General features: G+C 37.0%; 1 protein-coding gene across 1 annotated transcript; it reads right to left on the bottom strand.

Annotated features, from left to right (window-relative positions):
• Positions 1 to 6,754: 6,754 nt before the first annotated feature.
• On the bottom strand, positions 6,755 to 17,059 carry CAVIN4 (caveolae associated protein 4). Its single transcript, XM_039329272.1, has 2 exons — positions 16,219 to 17,059; positions 6,755 to 9,545 (listed from the first exon to the last, which is right to left on the bottom strand). The coding sequence occupies exons 1-2, from the start codon at positions 16,624 to 16,626 to the stop codon at positions 8,901 to 8,903; spliced, it is 1,053 nt and encodes a 350-aa protein (XP_039185206.1). The 5' UTR covers positions 16,627 to 17,059; the 3' UTR covers positions 6,755 to 8,900.

Genomic DNA, 17,059 nt, shown 5'->3' with positions numbered 1-17,059 from the left:
CGTGTAAAAGCCGCGGGACTTTGACAATCAGCTGTCCCGCGGCTTGAATCTCCTCCCTGGGAAAAAGGGAGGAGGAGAGCTCTCAGGTAGAGGTAAGAGCTCCCCTGGATTCCTGTTATTTTGGGGATCGGAGGGTAGAGCTCCCTCGGAGCCTGAGCAACTCCGCGTTCCAGGGAGACTTCATTCCGAAGTTTTTGGGATGAAGCAAGTTGCCGCTTCCACATCTGCTTTTTTTTCCAGCTGCTTGTGAGTATTTGAAAGCAGACGGAGCAGACCAGGAGAGACTGTGCTTAAGTTTGATGGTGCCTTTAACTTCAGCAAGTTTCCTCTTCCTTTTCTTTTGTTCACTTTCCCTTTAGAAGAAAGGGAAAGTGAAAACTAAAATGGCAATCGTCTTTCTTGCCTGATTTGCATTACAGAGTAAAACCTGGATACAGATTAACTCTTTAAACACAGAAGTAAGAATTTGGCTTTTATTCTTTCCTCTTTTTTTCTTTATTTTTTTTTCTCTTTTTTTTAAGAACACTTAAAAGAACTGTGCCCTTTTTTTTTTCAATAAGAATCTTTCTTCTTGGAATTTAAGAAAATGACTTCAAAACGTCTGCCTCCCGCCCCTAAGGTTCCTATTTCTTCTCCAATGCCTCAGCCTGCATCTCAGAAACCAAAATCACCTCCACCTTCTCCTCCTCCTCCTGCAATTTCTCTTAATGATTTACAAGATGCTTTAAAACAGCATGCCTTGGATATTAAGGAGGAGGTAAAAGATCTTATAATTGCAGAGAGGGCTAATACAGAAGAATTATTGGAGAAAAAGAATAAACAAGTAAGAGACCATATCCTTCTGGCCTTTCAGGGCCTAGCCCTGCACATAGAAAGGATTGATGACCAGATGGAAAAGATTACTGAAAATGCATCAAGGATGGAATTTAGAATGCAGGAGGTAGAGAACAAGATAGAAATTACACAGGATGAACAAATCATTTCACAATATAGGGAGATGGAACACGCATTGCGTATCAGAGGCCTGAGGGAGAACCCTCAGGAAGACTTAAAGATGCTTATTGTGAAAGATATTGCTCCTAATATTGGTTGGCGGCCTGAAATAATTGAGAATGAGATAGAAAAAATTTTTAGAGTTAATTCACGGGTTGCTAGACAGAGAAATCTACCAAGAGATGTGGTTATTTATTTTTCTAGAAGATCTATCCGTAATGAAATTATACAGGCTTTTTACAAACAAAAGTTTCAAATTGCTGATCAAGACGTGATAATTTTAAAAGAGATACCTCCAAAAATTTTAAGAGCCAGAAAAGATTTTACTTTCTTGTCTGATGAGTTGAAACATCGTCAAATTCAGTTCAGATGGGAGATTCCAAGAGGAATAATAGTAAATTATGAAGGGATACGTCACAGATTAACTACTGTTTCCAAAGCAAGAGATTTTTATCAGTCTATCTTAAAAGCAAGATTGTCACCACCTCCACAAATAAGGATGACGGAAGAGTCTCTTATGGCAGGAGCCTCATCAATGATGGTTATGGAACAAGCTGCACCGAATTCTGACATAAAAGAGCAAAGGATGACACGAGCTGCCCATAAACGTAAAGAAAAAGAGCAGTTGCAGAAGAGTGGTGAAAGTTTGGTTGTTACAGAGCCTGTGGGAGGGGCAAGACCAAAAAGATCTTCGACAGCAGATCTGCAGGCCATGCTCCAGAGGCTCCAGGCCGGTGGAGATGGTCAGGTTCCTGACCTGGAATGTTAATGGCTTAAACGTGCCCCAGAAACGAAGAAAGATTTTCCATTATTTGAAACAACATAATAATGATTTGATATGTTTGCAGGAGACTCATATAACTTTAAAGGATTCTAAATTTTGATGAATTCCCGTCTGGGCACACATTTTACTGCTCCAGCCCCTGGGAAAAAAGGGGGAGTGGTAATTTATGTGAAGAAAACTTTTTCAGCTAAACTAATTGAGGCTGATTCTGAAGGAAGATATCTTTTTGTGGAATTATTATTACAAGGCCGAAAGGTTCTTATTGTTGGACTATATGCTCCCAATCAACAACAGAAACAATTTTATAAGTTGCTGCATGGCAAGATATCTCAGTTGGATTATAAATCGGTAATTTTGATGGGTGACTGGAATGGGGTTTTAGACCCAACTATAGACAAAAGAAGTTCCTCTAAAACTTTTATTCAAACTAAATTACCTATGACTTTCTTTGATTTGAAGGAAGAATTGGAGCTTATTGATATTTGGCGAGAAAGGAATACAAGTGATAGAGACTTTACCTTTTATTCTGATAGACACCAGTCATTTTCAAGGATTGATTTTTTTTTGATTACTAGTGACTTCCTCCCTAGAGTGAGGAAGGTGAAAATTTTTCCTAGAACATTGTCAGATCATAGTCCGGTGTGGATGGAGTTATATTCGGAAGACGGGAATAGAAGATCCTGGAGATTGAATGAGAACTTATTTAATCGGGAGGAGTTCGTACAAAAGTGTAAAGAACATTTAAAGGACTTTTTTACTATAAATATGAATAAGGGAACATCGATGTCTATGGTGTGGGACGCTAGTAAAGCATATATGAGGGGAATTTTGATTCAATTGAATAAAGTTTTTAGGGAAAAAGGGTCACAAAGACGTAGAGAAATAGAAGAAGAGATCAAATCAAAAGAACAAGAGTTGGTTCTTAACCCTACTGATAATAATTTAAAGGTATCTATAAAGATGCTTAAGGAACAATTTAACATGTTGATGGCAGATCAGGTGGCTACCAATCTGTCGTATATGAGACATAATACTTTTTGCAATGCGAATAAGCCTGGGAGGTGGTTGGCTTATCAGTTACGAAAGAAACAGAAAGCTAGAATTATAGAGAAAGTAAAATATAAAGGTACTGAGGTTTTTCAGCAAGATTTGATTAAAAAAAGCTTTTTGGACTTTTGCACAAAATTATATTCAAGTGATAATATAAGGGGTTTGGATATAGATAAATATTTACAATCAGTACATTTTCCTAGACTTTCAGAGGAACAACAAAATGGGATGAATAGTTTAATTACTGTGGAGGAAATTGGCTTAGCTATTAAGCAGTTAAAGGTTGGAAAGTCTCCTGGAACAGATGGACTGACTTCTAGGTATTATAAGATTTTATCTGAAGAAATGATAGAGCCACTAAAGGAACTCTTTAATAGTATTTTGTTGGGTATGCAAGTTCCTCCTTCTTGGAAAAGAGCTTTTATATCACTGATTCCGAAGGAAGATCAGGATCTTACAGAGCCTAAGAATTATAGGCCAATTTCATTATTGAATGTTGATTATAAGATCTTTACAAAAATTTTGGCAAATAGATTAATGCAGGTTATGAAAGACTTGATTCATAGTGATCAAGCAGGATTTATAACAGGGAGATATATGAAACATAATGTTAGACAAATTATTAACTTAATTGAGTACTTGGATAAGAATAATCAGATTCCTGTGGCTTTTATCTTTTTGGACGCTGAAAAAGCTTTTGATCAATTGGACTGGCAATTTTTATTTTCTTTGGTAGAGAAAATGAATTTTGGGGATAATTTTTTACATGCACTTAAAGCTATATATCAGCAGCAATCTGCACAAATTGTTGTAAATGGGGGATTGACTGAGAATTTCAATATTCAAAAAGGGACAAGACAAGGATGTCCATTATCCCCATTGTTATTTGTTTTAACATTGGAAATTTTATTGATTCAGATTCGGGAATCGAAGTTAGTTAAGGGTGTAAAGATAAGGAAGAATGAGTATAAATTGCGGGCATTTGCGGATGATTTGGTTTTAATTTTGGAACAGCCGAATCAGGCGATTGATGGTTTATTAGAACTTATAACACAGTATGGGAATGTTTCTGGTTTTAAAGTTAATAATTATAAGACTAAGATATTATCTAAGAATATGTCAGTTAAAGAAAGGGAAAGTTTGATTAAAGCCACAGGTTTTCAGATGGTAAAAAAGGTTAAATACTTGGGAGTATATCTAACTGCTTCAAATGGAAAATTGTACAAGAACAATTATGAACCACTATGGGCAAAAGTCCAAAAGGATTTAATAGATTGGAAAAAATTGCAATTGTCATTGTTGGGGAGAATTTCAGCTGTAAAAATGAATGTTCTACCAAAGTTTCTTTTTTTGTTTCAGATGATACCTATTCTTAAAAAAGAGGCAAATTTGGAGGAATGGCAAAAGGGTATCAATAATTTTATATGGGCCGGGAAGAAACCAAGGGTTAAATTTAAGATATTACAGGATGCTCGAGAAAGAGGGGGACTTAAGGCACCCAATTTGAAATTATATTATGATGCAGCCGCCCTAACTTGGTTAAGTGATTGGCTTAATTTAACAAATATGGATATTCTTTTTTTGGAAGGTTGGGATTTAATATATGGTTGGCATGCATATTTAATTTTTAATAAGAAAGTTGATCGGACTTTTAAATCACATATTTTGAGGAATGCCTTACTTCGTGTTTGGAAGAAGTATTATTATAGATTAAATTATAAAATACCTATCTGGGGGATTCCCAGACATGCAATTGAGGGAACCTCTAAGGGGACAAATTTTGATAAAATTTCATATAAAGAATTGTTAATTTGTTCTGGTTCGAATTGGCATTTGAAATCCCTAGATGTATTAAGGCAGCAAAATATTCTACAGTCATGGTTTCAATATTTACAAATAATGGATAGATGGACTGTAGACAAGAAAGAGGGAATAACACTAGAAGATAGACAATTGGTTATTCAGATTAAAAACCAAGGTCCGGCTCATATAAAAAGAATATATAATGTTTTATTAGAGTTAGATTCGGAAACAGAATTGGTTAAAGATTGTATGATTAAATGGGCTCAGAATATACAGGAGCCGATCTCATTGGATTTATGGGAGATAATTTGGATAAGAAATGTTAAATTTACACAAGCTCAAAATTTGAGAGAAAATTTTTATAAAATGTTTTATAGATGGCATTTAGATCCTAAAAAATTATCTTGTATGTATTCCAACATACAGCCCAAATGTTGGAGATGTGGCAATAATGATGCGACATACTTTCATATTTGGTGGAATTGTAAAAAAGTAAAGGCTTTTTGGATTATGATTTGGTGGAACATTCAAAAGATTTTTAGAAAGAAGATAAAGTTTACTCCTCAACTATTTTTACTTGGTATTTTTGTTGACTTAAATGAAAAAGAAACTACTTTGATGTTGAATTTATTAACTGCAGCAAGGTTACTAGTAGGTCTATATTGGAAGAAAGATTCTTTGCCTACTTTAGAAGAATGGATATTTAAAGTATCTAGTTTTGCAGAAATGGCAAAAATTTCTGCTTATTTAAAGGATCATACACAAGAAAGATATATTACTGTATGGGGAAGGTGGATAGATTATATTCAGAAAAAATATGGAATTAAAAAGTTTTATTTATTTTATGAATGAATATCAAATATTATAGAGAATTGTTTTATAAGTTATGGAGTTAAAGGTTAATTATGATATTTTTTTTTCTTTCTCTTTTTTTTTCTTTTTTTTAATTATTATAATTTTCTTTTTCTTTTTTTTTCTTAACCCTGTATTCTGCTCTGGGAAGTGAAGGGAGGGGGGGTGGGGGTGGGAGGGAGGGTAAGGGGGGGGTTTCTCTATTTTAAAATTTTATTGTATTTTTATAAATGATTGTATGTTTTAAAAAAATAAAAATTTTCAATTAAAAAAAAAAAAGCAAGGCTACAGCGGGCTTTTATTTCATTTGAATTTAGTAGCTGCCTAATGCCAATAGACTTAAGACTAGCCTTCTACTCTTAAAACATTTGCAGACTTTTTGTGTTCTGCCTTTATTTCACTGGCAATATGAAAAAAGTTGCAACGTGATTCCAAAAGCATAACTGAGCATATATTGGGGGAAAGGAGATGCTATAATGGATGCCAACTATGAAATTTCTGCAGTATTTCAAGCAGCAGCAGAAATAGTCACCCTCTGTTCTTCAGAGGCCACATAGGGTTTACCTGAACTGCTCTCTTAATTTAGAAAAAGAAGTGGAAGAGGGAAAGATGGCCATGTTTTCAAACCACCACCACCCCGACTTTTCTTGACTTGTGCTACTCTTCTATTTTTATTCCTCTTCTCCTCACTTCAGTTAAAGAGGATTAGTGGGAGCAGTGCACACTAATATGCCTGGGAATCAGAACGGGGATAATCCAGTAACTTTTCCTGTTGGGATGAGCAGCATTTGGAAAGGGTGTCCTGATTTTAGAGATGATGGGGGAACCTAGATTTTGCATTTGAACATCCGTGAAAATACTTGTCTCTGGACCTACGGCTTTCCATAGAACGTTCTAAAGTATACCTGTCCAAGTAGGACATTAAAAAGAAAATACTAAGAACCCAGATGTAGTGGGTTGTTGAAGAGAATCCATAAACATATCCTGATGTTTACTGAATTAGAAAATTATCAGAGTGTTGCAATTAATTTTCTGCAACATTGGCAAGAAAGATGAAGATATCTTCTTCCTTGAGTTGGAATATGTACATAGGAAATTGTTTGTGTACTTTTTTATTTTATAGTTCATTCTATTCTCTAAGGCAAAAGTAACAATAAATCATGCAGAGCAAAGACCAAAATAACCTGGGTCATCTTTGATCCTTAATGAAACCTAAGCTATCCACAAAGTCTCTCTATCAGCAGTTTGTGAAATAATTATCAACACATTCTGTCTAACATAGTTACACATTATTTTTTATTTGATACCATTCTTATTTTTACAGTGTGTAGAAACATACAATACATGTGAAACTGCTTTCTCCTTATACAGTCTGTCTCTTCTGCCTTCCACTGCAGTTAAGTCACCCATCTCAATCTGGAAACACTAATCCACTTGGAAATTGTTGAACCACTGAATGTAAAGTGTAGCATTACTTCCTTACAACTACTATTCCTTGGCTCCGAAAGTTAAGTGCTATTACCAGCTACTTGAGAAAATAAAAAAATACCAGAATTTTAAGCCAAAAATATGTTGGTCATGGAAAATAGTATCTTAAACGATCTTGGGCAGGGGGGCAGGAGATAAGCGTATTTTTTCTATTAAATTTGAGTGCAAAAATAAATTTTAAAATACTCAAAAGGATAATATCTCGTGTTTATACTGAGGTAGATGAGTCTCAGAGTTTTGATAATCAAAAAGCATGAGCATTTGGTAAAGCTCAACAATCTGCAGAATACAGCAAATTTTAGAAAAAAGTTTGCATAATTTATATAGTCATAGAACGCTGCATAGATTGATGCAAAACGTAAATACTTGGATTACACTGAGTCATCAGTGTTGAAACCATAAAATGGAAGCAGGTTAAGAAACTGCATCATAATGGGATATTCTGGAGCAAAGACTTTGAGAGTTGACAGAAATCAATGCCTTATTTAAAGGTCATTAACTCGGGTCATTAATGAGCACCTTCTGGAGATTTTCCGGAACCTCTGTGTAACAGCACCAATTCTGATTTTTTTTTTTTTAACATTACAACGAACTTGCTAAAGTTGAAGCAACTTCTCTTATTAACTGATGCGGCTAAAAGAATACATTTACAAACAGGCCCTTTACAGATTTATTTTTATTTTTTCATTCAAAGGATCTCACCACAGTACTACTGTCTGATTACACTGTTAAGCCTCTGAAACAGAACAGAACATACACTGGCTGAATAAACCAACAGTAAGCCACTTAAACCATTAGTGGTTTGGGATACCATGACTCCTCCTTGTTCAGAGACATTTATGCTGAATCCTACTGTCTTCCTAAATGACAGGAGCCCATGATCTTTTCCAAGTGGAGCAAAGATGAATTCCCTGTAGCTCTTCCACATTCCTAAATAGAGTTCTCTCCGTATTTTGTCTTGCAAAGAAGTATCCAATTCTCTGCAATTTTCCATAATCAACTTTATCCAGCAAACCTATCTGGATAAAAGGGATTGGGGGGGGAGAAACCTGTTTGAATAAAAGTATAGGGGACAGTGGCAGAAACAGTTAATGGTTACCTGCTGATGGGTGTTCATTGTGTTCATGCCCACAATTCACCTACTCCGTGTAACAGCCAGATATGTCTTATAAGTCAAATAATGAGATTTATTTTTTGTAGTTGTTGCTGTACATAAAAACAAGAAACTTGTTGAGAAATTGTTGTCATTAAATGGGGGGAGGGAGTGTTTCTACCACCTTTTAATGTTGAAATGTAGTACCTGTCAGGGTAAATGGCAATTTGCATATACATCAAAAGGAAATTGTTTATTATTAGCAGAGAATCATCAGGTGACAAAGATATACCCATTGCATGTAAAAGAAGAGAGTATACATATATACACATACAGATCTATTCTGCAATTTAATCCAAGCACATCTCTTTACCTGATTGCAGATTGTCCAGAAGGGATTTTATCAATCATCAGACAAACTAGAATAGCAAGTTTGTCATGACTGACTGTTCTGTAAAATATTGAGAAATTCTGAAAGAGTCCTACGCCAACTTTCTCCAACCAGGCACCCTACAAGGTACCATTACCACAATCCACAGTAAGAATGAAGATAATGGAAGCTTTAGAAAAAAAAATAAATTTGAACAACACAAGGTAGGAAAAGAATGTCTTAACACATGCTGCTTGGTTTGGTGGGTTGGCAGATAAATCCAACAGACCAATTTGGCTTGCCCAGATAGAAACCAAACCTTGGGTTGGGCCCCAAACTTTCTGCAACATGCAATACTTCAAGGTATCTTCAGGCAATATGAAAGCCACCATTCTGCCCCTCCAGCATGAGAGGAATTGCTCTTCCCCTGCCACAGTGACACCACCGCACCAGCAGACTTTTGCCATTTAAGCTGGCTGCTTTAGATCCAGTAGAAGGGTGTCCTCTTTTGTCTCTGGTTTGATCAGGTTCTTCTCAGGAGGAATCACTATTTTCTCATCTGCCTGAGAAAGGTTTTTTGATCCGTTCCCTTTGTCCTTCTTCACTTTGGTTATCACTTCAGAGTAAGAAATTTCTTCGAAGGCTGGTTCAGCTTCCCTACTTTCTGTTGCTGTTTGAGTGCCAGATTCTTGGGTTCCTTGTTGGCCTTCAGCCCCCGGTTGCTCTTTAGTTTTCCTATACTTTTTCAAATTCTCCTTAATTGGTGCTGCATTGGCAATATTTTTCTTGAACCGTATCCCAGTCTGTCTCAACCTCTCTCCCGATTGCCTTATTCGTTCCCTTCTCTCGGGGGTTACTATTCGAGTACGAAGCCTGTCCACCTTCTTGCCAAAATTTTGCCTTGTTTTCTGAAGGTTTTCTCTTGAAAATGCTTTTTTGATGATGCTGATGCGCCTCATCCCCAATTTCTTTAAACGGGCTGTTCGGCTTTCTTCTATGTAATACTCCTCGTCAGACGAGAGATCATCGGGTGGGCAGAAGGCATCTTCTCTGCTTTCCTCTTGTGTTCTGTCTTGGACAACGGTCAGAGAAGATGGACACTGAATGTCTTCCTACAAGTAAGAGCACAATGTTACGTCTCTACCACACTTCTCAAGAATGGCTCAAAGTGAATTTAGAAAGTTCAAGATACTTGCTCCCTTAACCATTCTATTTTATGCTATAGATTTTTCAGAACATTCACAAAGATTCAGTAGCATAAGGGCTTGCGATTATTGTCCTGTCCCTGTGTAGCCTATTTTATTTTTCCAAACAACTTTCTAATTTTTCATATGTTAGGGGTTAGTCCAGACCAGGGGTAGGCAACCTTGGCTCTTTTATGACTCGTGGACTGCAACTCCCAGAATTCCTGAGCCAGCTATGCTGGCTCAGGAATTCTGGGAGTTGCAGTCCACGAGTCATAAAAGAGCCAAGGTTGCCTATCCCTGGTCCAGACCATTAATAAGAAATTAACCACAGAATCATATTTTTCTTATACTTTATTGCTCCTTCCTCTTTAACAGTATTAATTGCTGTTAATAACCCAGATAATTACTGTTAATAACCCAGTTAATAATAACCCAGATTTGAACTGCGGTCAAGAAGAAATCCTGATGAGTCTTTGTAGCATAATGAGCCTTTGTATAGTAATAAATGTCAGTCACACATACAAACACAAAAACATACAAGCTCTATGGGGAGTAAACCTTCAGCCCATTCATGATTAATTAAAAATAGTTAAGTGACCAGTTGCTCTTTTGTCTATTCCAACCTTTGTTGTTTTCAGTACAGCTACCCTAGAAAAATTGTAGAGTTGAGCTATAGAAACAAATTCAAGAATAAAAGTCATATGGAGATTAAAGATGGGCTAGTAATCACAATCAAAACCAAAGAGACAGGTAATGGGGATTGCGTCCATGGAGAAAAATAGAGAAGCAAGGCTTGGAATCTTACAGGTGACATTCTAGCAGTGGCCAAATCACCAAAAGGCTCCAGATTGACGTCTAAAATAGCAATATGTCCTGAAAATATGCTGTTTGATCTCTATCTAAAAGAGAATCATCTTTCCAAACTAGGAGATTGTTATACAATTTGAGATCTCGAAGGGACATGCAAATGTGGCAGTAGAAAAACTTGGAGGAATTTGTTTTAAAGTATTTATAAAATGAATATACTTCAATGTATGCATAAAGAACAGTATACAGAAGGAGCAATTAGAATACCGTGCAGCATAAACAATGTACTGTTGTATAAAAAATAACATATCTTAGTAAAAACCTTCTAAATATCACATTAACTAAATATCATACTAACAACTATCAGCCTCTCATGGCCTTCCAAAACAGCCTGGTCTGTACCTGGAATTGTATAGATCTTTTAGTCCAATCCCCTACTCAGATTGTTGTATCATCCTGGGGAAATGGCTGTCCATTTTTTTTTTAAGTCTTCCACTGATGGAGCATCTATAACTCCAGGAAGGAGGCTGTTCCATTCCTTAATGATTCTCACAGTCATGCAATTCTTCCTTATTTCAAGTTTGGATCTCTATAAACCTTCCACTCACTGGTTTTTGTCTTACCCTCAGGTCTATAGGGGGTCAATTCAGTCTCTTCCCACTGACATCCCTTCATGTAGTGGAAGGCTGCTATCATGTCTCCCTTAGCCTTCTCTTCTTTAGGCTGAACATACTGAATTCCTAATTATTCAAAATGTCAAGCTCCTTACCATTCTTGTGGCTGTTCCTTGCACTCTTTCCAGTTCCTCAGCATTTTTCTTGTATTATGGAGACCAGAACTGGACAGTTTTTCAGCTATGGTTTGACCAGTCTAACATAAAATGTAGTATAACTTGCTAAGATCCTGACACTATACTTTGATTGATGCCACTCAAGATTGCATTGCCTCTCTTGGCATCTGTGGCGCACTGTTGGCTTATTCTTAATCTGTTATCTCCTGGGACACCCACATCTCTCTCATCTACTAACCCAGATACTGCCTAACTTATACCTGTGCAACTGGTTTTTCCTGCCTAAATTCAGAGCCTTACATTTATCAACATTCTCATGCATCTGGCTCTGAGATTTGCAGACTTCCTTGTGTCGGAGAGAAGAAATAAGATGTTCCAAAGGAGAGGAGCTCCCATAGAGAATGCTTGCTTCTGTGACTGCTCCCACCACACCTATTACGGAGAGGGTGGCTTGGCATTTGTTCAGATTGGGCAAGCAGATTGTATTTGAGAAAGGCAGTAGCCTGAATTACAGTACTCTAGTTGATAAGGTGGTTCCTAATGCATCAGTTAAAGCTGGGCAGGGCCCCTGAGACCATGGTTTCCAATTGCTCTTCTAGCAGGACTTTGAATTCATGAGTAGCACAAGTTATCATCTGGTACTCTGCTTGGGACTACAAGTCAACTGAGAGACAAAGTTGGTACTATTTCAGAATCACCAGGCCTCCCAAAAGTGGGCAGTAAGAAAGATGATCTTGCCAGAAATGTGTAAGCTTTGTTGCCAAGGTTACAGGGAGTAAAATGAGATTTAAATCCAGAACCTCCAGATAACATTCTGAAGTGGTTCAAGCAGATATCTCCCAAAGTAACTGAACTAAAAGAAGGAGAAGTAAGTCCTTGACTTGCGGCCATTCATTTAATGGCCATTCAAAGTTACACAGTACTTTAAAAAATGGCTTATAACCAGTCCTCACACATAAGACTGTTGCAGCATCCCCCGCGGTCTTGTGAGCAAAATGGGTGCTTGGCAACCCATTTACAATGGCTGCAGCAGCCCCGGAGTCAAGGAATTGACATTTACAACCTTTCCAGAGGATTTCCAACAAGCAAAGTCAATGGGGGAACCTGGATTCGCTTAATGATCATGTGATTCATTTAACAAGTGTGGCAAAAAAGATTGTAAAATCAGTATAACTTGCTTAATGACAGTATTGCTTAGTGATGGAGGTTCTGTCCTATTTGTGACCGTAAGTGGAGAGCTACCTGTACAACACAATCAGATTTGCAAGTTTTGTTATTATATTTAGTTTTAATAAAGGTAGTTTTTAGCCTTCTGTGGAGTTGACTTTTTTGGATTGGACTATCTAGTGGGACTAAGAGAACCAATAGCCACCTCATCTTGCTCAGGGTCCATCTGATCCGCTTTCTCTCCATCCAGACCCTGCCATCCTCCTGGCAGCAGTTTAGAACTTCCATTGCATTCTCCATTCAACCTGCAGTGGAGTTTCCCCATTGAGTAATATCACCTCACTAATACTTCACCTCCAACTGGCAGTTTACCTCTTTCAGGGGCATCACAAAGATTTTAACAGGACAGGGGAAAGTTACTATAGCATCTTCTACTGGAGTGCTCTAAGACTCAGCTTCTCCCCACCCAACCACTCATTCAAGGAATAGAATCATCATAGTATGGGATCTCAGACAGCCCAAAAAGATGCTGTGGAAAACAGAGTCAAAAGCTATTGAGAAATCTAGTAGAGTAAGGATTGTCATACTCCTCCTACTAAAGCCCTGCCACATGTCATCCATGAGGGCAGCCAATATGATCATAACATAGTCTAAAACCTGACAGTCACGGGTCCCAATAATCTTCCCCCAAAGAGGTTGAAGATAGATCCCATACGATTTAAATTAAGCCTTTTTAGAGGCTGCTGGAAAAGAGACATTGGCTACAGCTTGGATGCCAGGATGTTCTGGGGATTAATCACTATCTTCCAGCATCTGAAAATGTCAGAGAATGAAACTGGGCCCTTGTGTTCGTACATCACACATCCTAATATTTCCTAGAAGATATTTTGCTCTTTAATGGAACATACAGCATAAAAAGGGAAGTTCAGGAAAGGTCAGCAAATAATTCCAGTTCTGAAAGATTTAGAGAGATTGTTTAACATTTCACCCAAAACTTTTGAGGAAAAAATGTAATTTGCTTAGTTCAGCAGGCTCAGTTCTTCCAGACAAAAGATAATTATGTTGATCTTTGAACTATTATGTGATAAACAAGTAAGCCAGAATTCATTTGTTTCTGATACAAGCATAACGTACATGATAGAACGGAGTAATGTGATGTTTTTTTCTTTTTCAAAATTAAAAGAAAAAAATTTAGACCCAATCTTTGCAACAGACTGAAAAATGAGGTGGAGTTATTTATTTTTTCTGTTACTGATTTTATGTCTGAGACTGGCTTTTTTGAAACCAACCAATGTTAAGATTAATCAGATTTGAAATTTAAATAAGAAATACCGTGTTTATCCAACCCAGTTTTGAAAATGGAACCTTTCCTCCCAACTTCTGGGAAAGAACAAACATAATTTGCTGTAGTTTCTTGTGGCCACTAAAGATGGCTTTGCTGCAGATCAATCCATCCTCTACAAAATCCCACAAAATGGCTGCTTTCAGCTGAGCAAATCATATGAACTTATTTTGTATGTATGCAGTCACTTTATTCCTCTCCTTGCTCAAAAAAAAAAAAAAAATGCTTGGAAGCTACAGTCAATTTCCAATTATCTCTGAGTAGAAAATAATGGCAATGTCTCCCAAATAATGCAGAATATAAAACTATTGCTTAATACCGGCTTTTAAATCCTGATTCATTTGGAGGGTATTAACCATAGTTCAACTAATAGCCAACTGCTGTTTCCTCCAATGATAATAAGCAACTTCTTTCAAGCCTGTCAAAATCACAGCAAAGCAAATTTTAGTCTGAAGAGTTTGAACTTTTGCACATTATACAAAATTCTAAATAATATTTAAGTCAATGTGACATTCAATATTCTTCTCAGTGAAGCATGTTGACCAATTGTCCAACTAAACTTCTTGGAGGAAAGAGAGAATAATCAATTAATTGGCAACTAATGACGATGTTTGCTGGTTTCCACCAAACTCCATATTCAATGATGATCAATCACTTTTGGAGAAGATGCTTTCATTGTATTGCTACAGCAATATTAATCAATCTTTCCACCATTCTGCTGTGTTTTGGTGCAACTTTGCTCCTTGTTGAGTTGGGGCATCGTGGAAAATGCAAACATACTGCTAAGCCCATGGACCATTCAGCCACTTGGCTATTTATACTCTATCTAGTGATGATTAATTCTGCTTCCTGAATATTGGATCCCTCTGTGAAGAACAGACATAACTAGAGATGACATTTCTAAATTTCATAATCAAGACATGCTAACATAATTCATAATTATATACATAATTATGAATTATATAACATAATTCATAATTATATACATAATTTATTGAATTCCAGTGTTACAGCATCAAAACCCATATGTGCGAGAGGCATATAAATGCACCTAAGATTAGAATTTGTTGGTTCTTTTATAAATGTACCATACCATCCACAATAAAAATAAAAGCAAACAGTAATGCAGGAGGATTTTTTTTTTCCATGCCCAAATATGACGGCCGAAGTGTGATGTCTTTTATCAACTGACTTGTCTGGAAATAATAATTCTCATGGTTTCAGTGCAACCACAGGAGCAATCCAGCCAAAACTAAGGACTACTAAATTCATTTTTTAATTTTTTAAGGAAGAGTTTACATGAGCATCTATAATTCTCATTTTGAAAGAAACATGAGTTCAGTAGGGCTCAGCATCACAGCAAATGAGTTGTAGCTGAAAAAATATTTAGGTTGGGTTCTTCCCACTATTTGTTTCCAGTGCAGCACATCATAATTTCAATGAATGTGATATGTCAACTTCCTCAACATATAAAAAAATTACACAAACAAAGGCATTTCATGTGTCATCAAGCATTTTGATGAACTAAACAGCAACATTTTTTTCTCACTGCAACTGTTATTCCTTGAAAGGAATATAATATTCCAATGGCTAAAAGTGAAGACAATGTAATACCTGATGACCTTAACGAGAAGGAAGGAGTCTGGCTCTCCAACAAGACTTGGGATTCTTAAACATACTACTGCATTTGCAATTTCAATGCTCCTGCAGCTAAGCACAACATTAATTATTTGGACACCATATACGAAATCAGCGTTATGTACAATAAAACACTTTGATTAGAATAGAACCATTTTAAATAACAAATTAATTTAACACAAGAACTGTTCACTTCTTTTCCAAGTAGACACTGTGAATTTTGCAAGTCAATTAACTTTATTTTTCCACCTTATATTGATATGTCCATTTAAGTGCCAGGATTTAGGGTTTTTTTGGGGGGGGGGTTAAGACCAAAAAATATTTCTTTGGGAAAAAGGGAATTTGGAAGCAAACTTTTGCCTGGAAAAACAGCAGAGAGATAACATACTTATGTTAAAGGCAATTAGTTAGCAAAGAAAACATAGCTGAGCTCTTAAAGGGGAAAATACTATGTAATTAATGGAAGCACTACACTGTGCAAAGAATTGCTGAGGCTGAATTCTTTACTTAACCCTCTGAAAAAATAACAGGGACGACAGTCACGCCTGGAATACTAGTCATGCTATCCAACTGCCTGACTCAGATTGCCTTTCACAGATGCAACGCACAGTCTTGCTGATCTACACTTAATCTTATGTTGGCTGGCTGAGAGACTTCCCAAACTAATAATAGACTGCCTGCCTTGCCACCAGTGGATATAAACTCCAGCACATTTAGAAGCAAAAATCAATGTTGAAAACCCACAAAGCATAACACATTTTGAGATGGAGAGGGCTTTTAAGAAAGAACCATTCTTTGGATTGTTAAGCAAACCAGAAAGTGTGAAGTTGCAATAGCAGTAACAGCAGGTTTACCTGGTAAATGACAACACGAAACTTGTTTTTCCTCAATATTTCTTCCTGTTTGGTCTCCACCTTCTGCACATTAACATTCTGCTTCTCTACTCGGACTCTCACTTCTTTGACCCGAGCACTAACTTTGCGCGTTTTCTCCAACAGCTTGTTAACTGTGTATCCTGTGTTGCCATGTGCCTGAGCCAGCTTTAGAATGTCGATCTGAATTGTCTTGATGGCGTCTTCCATTTCTCTGTGGCGCTGCTCAATCCGCTTTTGACTGGCCTGCACGCTATCTACTATAGTGGCTACCTTGTCCAGGACTCTGACAATGGTAAATGCAGCATCTTGTTCTTCTTCATCATCTGTGATGCTCGACTGGCGATTTGGGTGGATTTTATCCATTTCCAGGGCTGCACGATGATCCATACTGCCCGTCTATGGATCAGTCTATGGGAGTTGAAATATAACAGCCGCTCAAACCTCAGTGGGACAATCCTGGCACTGATGCAAGAAGGTTGTTCGACAGCTGTCTTTAAAGGAATGTTCAAAAGCAGGGTCTGAAACTCCACCCCAAGGCACTTCTCAAATATTTATACCCACAAAATAGCCACGCCTGATTGTTCAAGTGCCTCCTGCAATATGAACCCTCTAAAATTAGGAAGCAGCACTCTGGGAAAAGAACATGCACTGAAAGAAGCACATTACTAAAACCAATAAACTTATTTGAGTTAATCTAGGAACAGTTAAATAATATAGCAATCAAAGAACTAACCCACAATCTGTTAACATCCATGTTACTTCTATTTTAATTTAAGTTATTGTGTTTCTTCTTGTGTTCAGGTGGTAGGGAAAGGATCAA

This window comes from Crotalus tigris, unplaced genomic scaffold, assembly GCF_016545835.1.
Source record: "Crotalus tigris isolate CLP2741 ecotype Arizona unplaced genomic scaffold, ASM1654583v1 scf7180000024391.5723578, whole genome shotgun sequence".
Classification (NCBI taxonomy): domain Eukaryota; kingdom Metazoa; phylum Chordata; class Lepidosauria; order Squamata; family Viperidae; genus Crotalus; species Crotalus tigris.
Note: the sequence above shows the minus strand (reverse complement) of the source record. Positions and strands in the feature narration are given on the sequence as shown.

Bases quoted from the DNA above. Each gene is read 5' to 3' on its own strand.
- CAVIN4 (XM_039329272.1), bottom strand. From the start codon at position 16,626: ATGGATCATCGTGCAGCCCTGGAAATGGATAAAATCCACCCAAATCGC. The intron at 9,546-16,218 runs GTAAACCTGCTG...TCTTACTTGTAG, and splicing joins TTCGTGTTGTCATTTACCAG to GAAGACATTCAGTGTCCATC.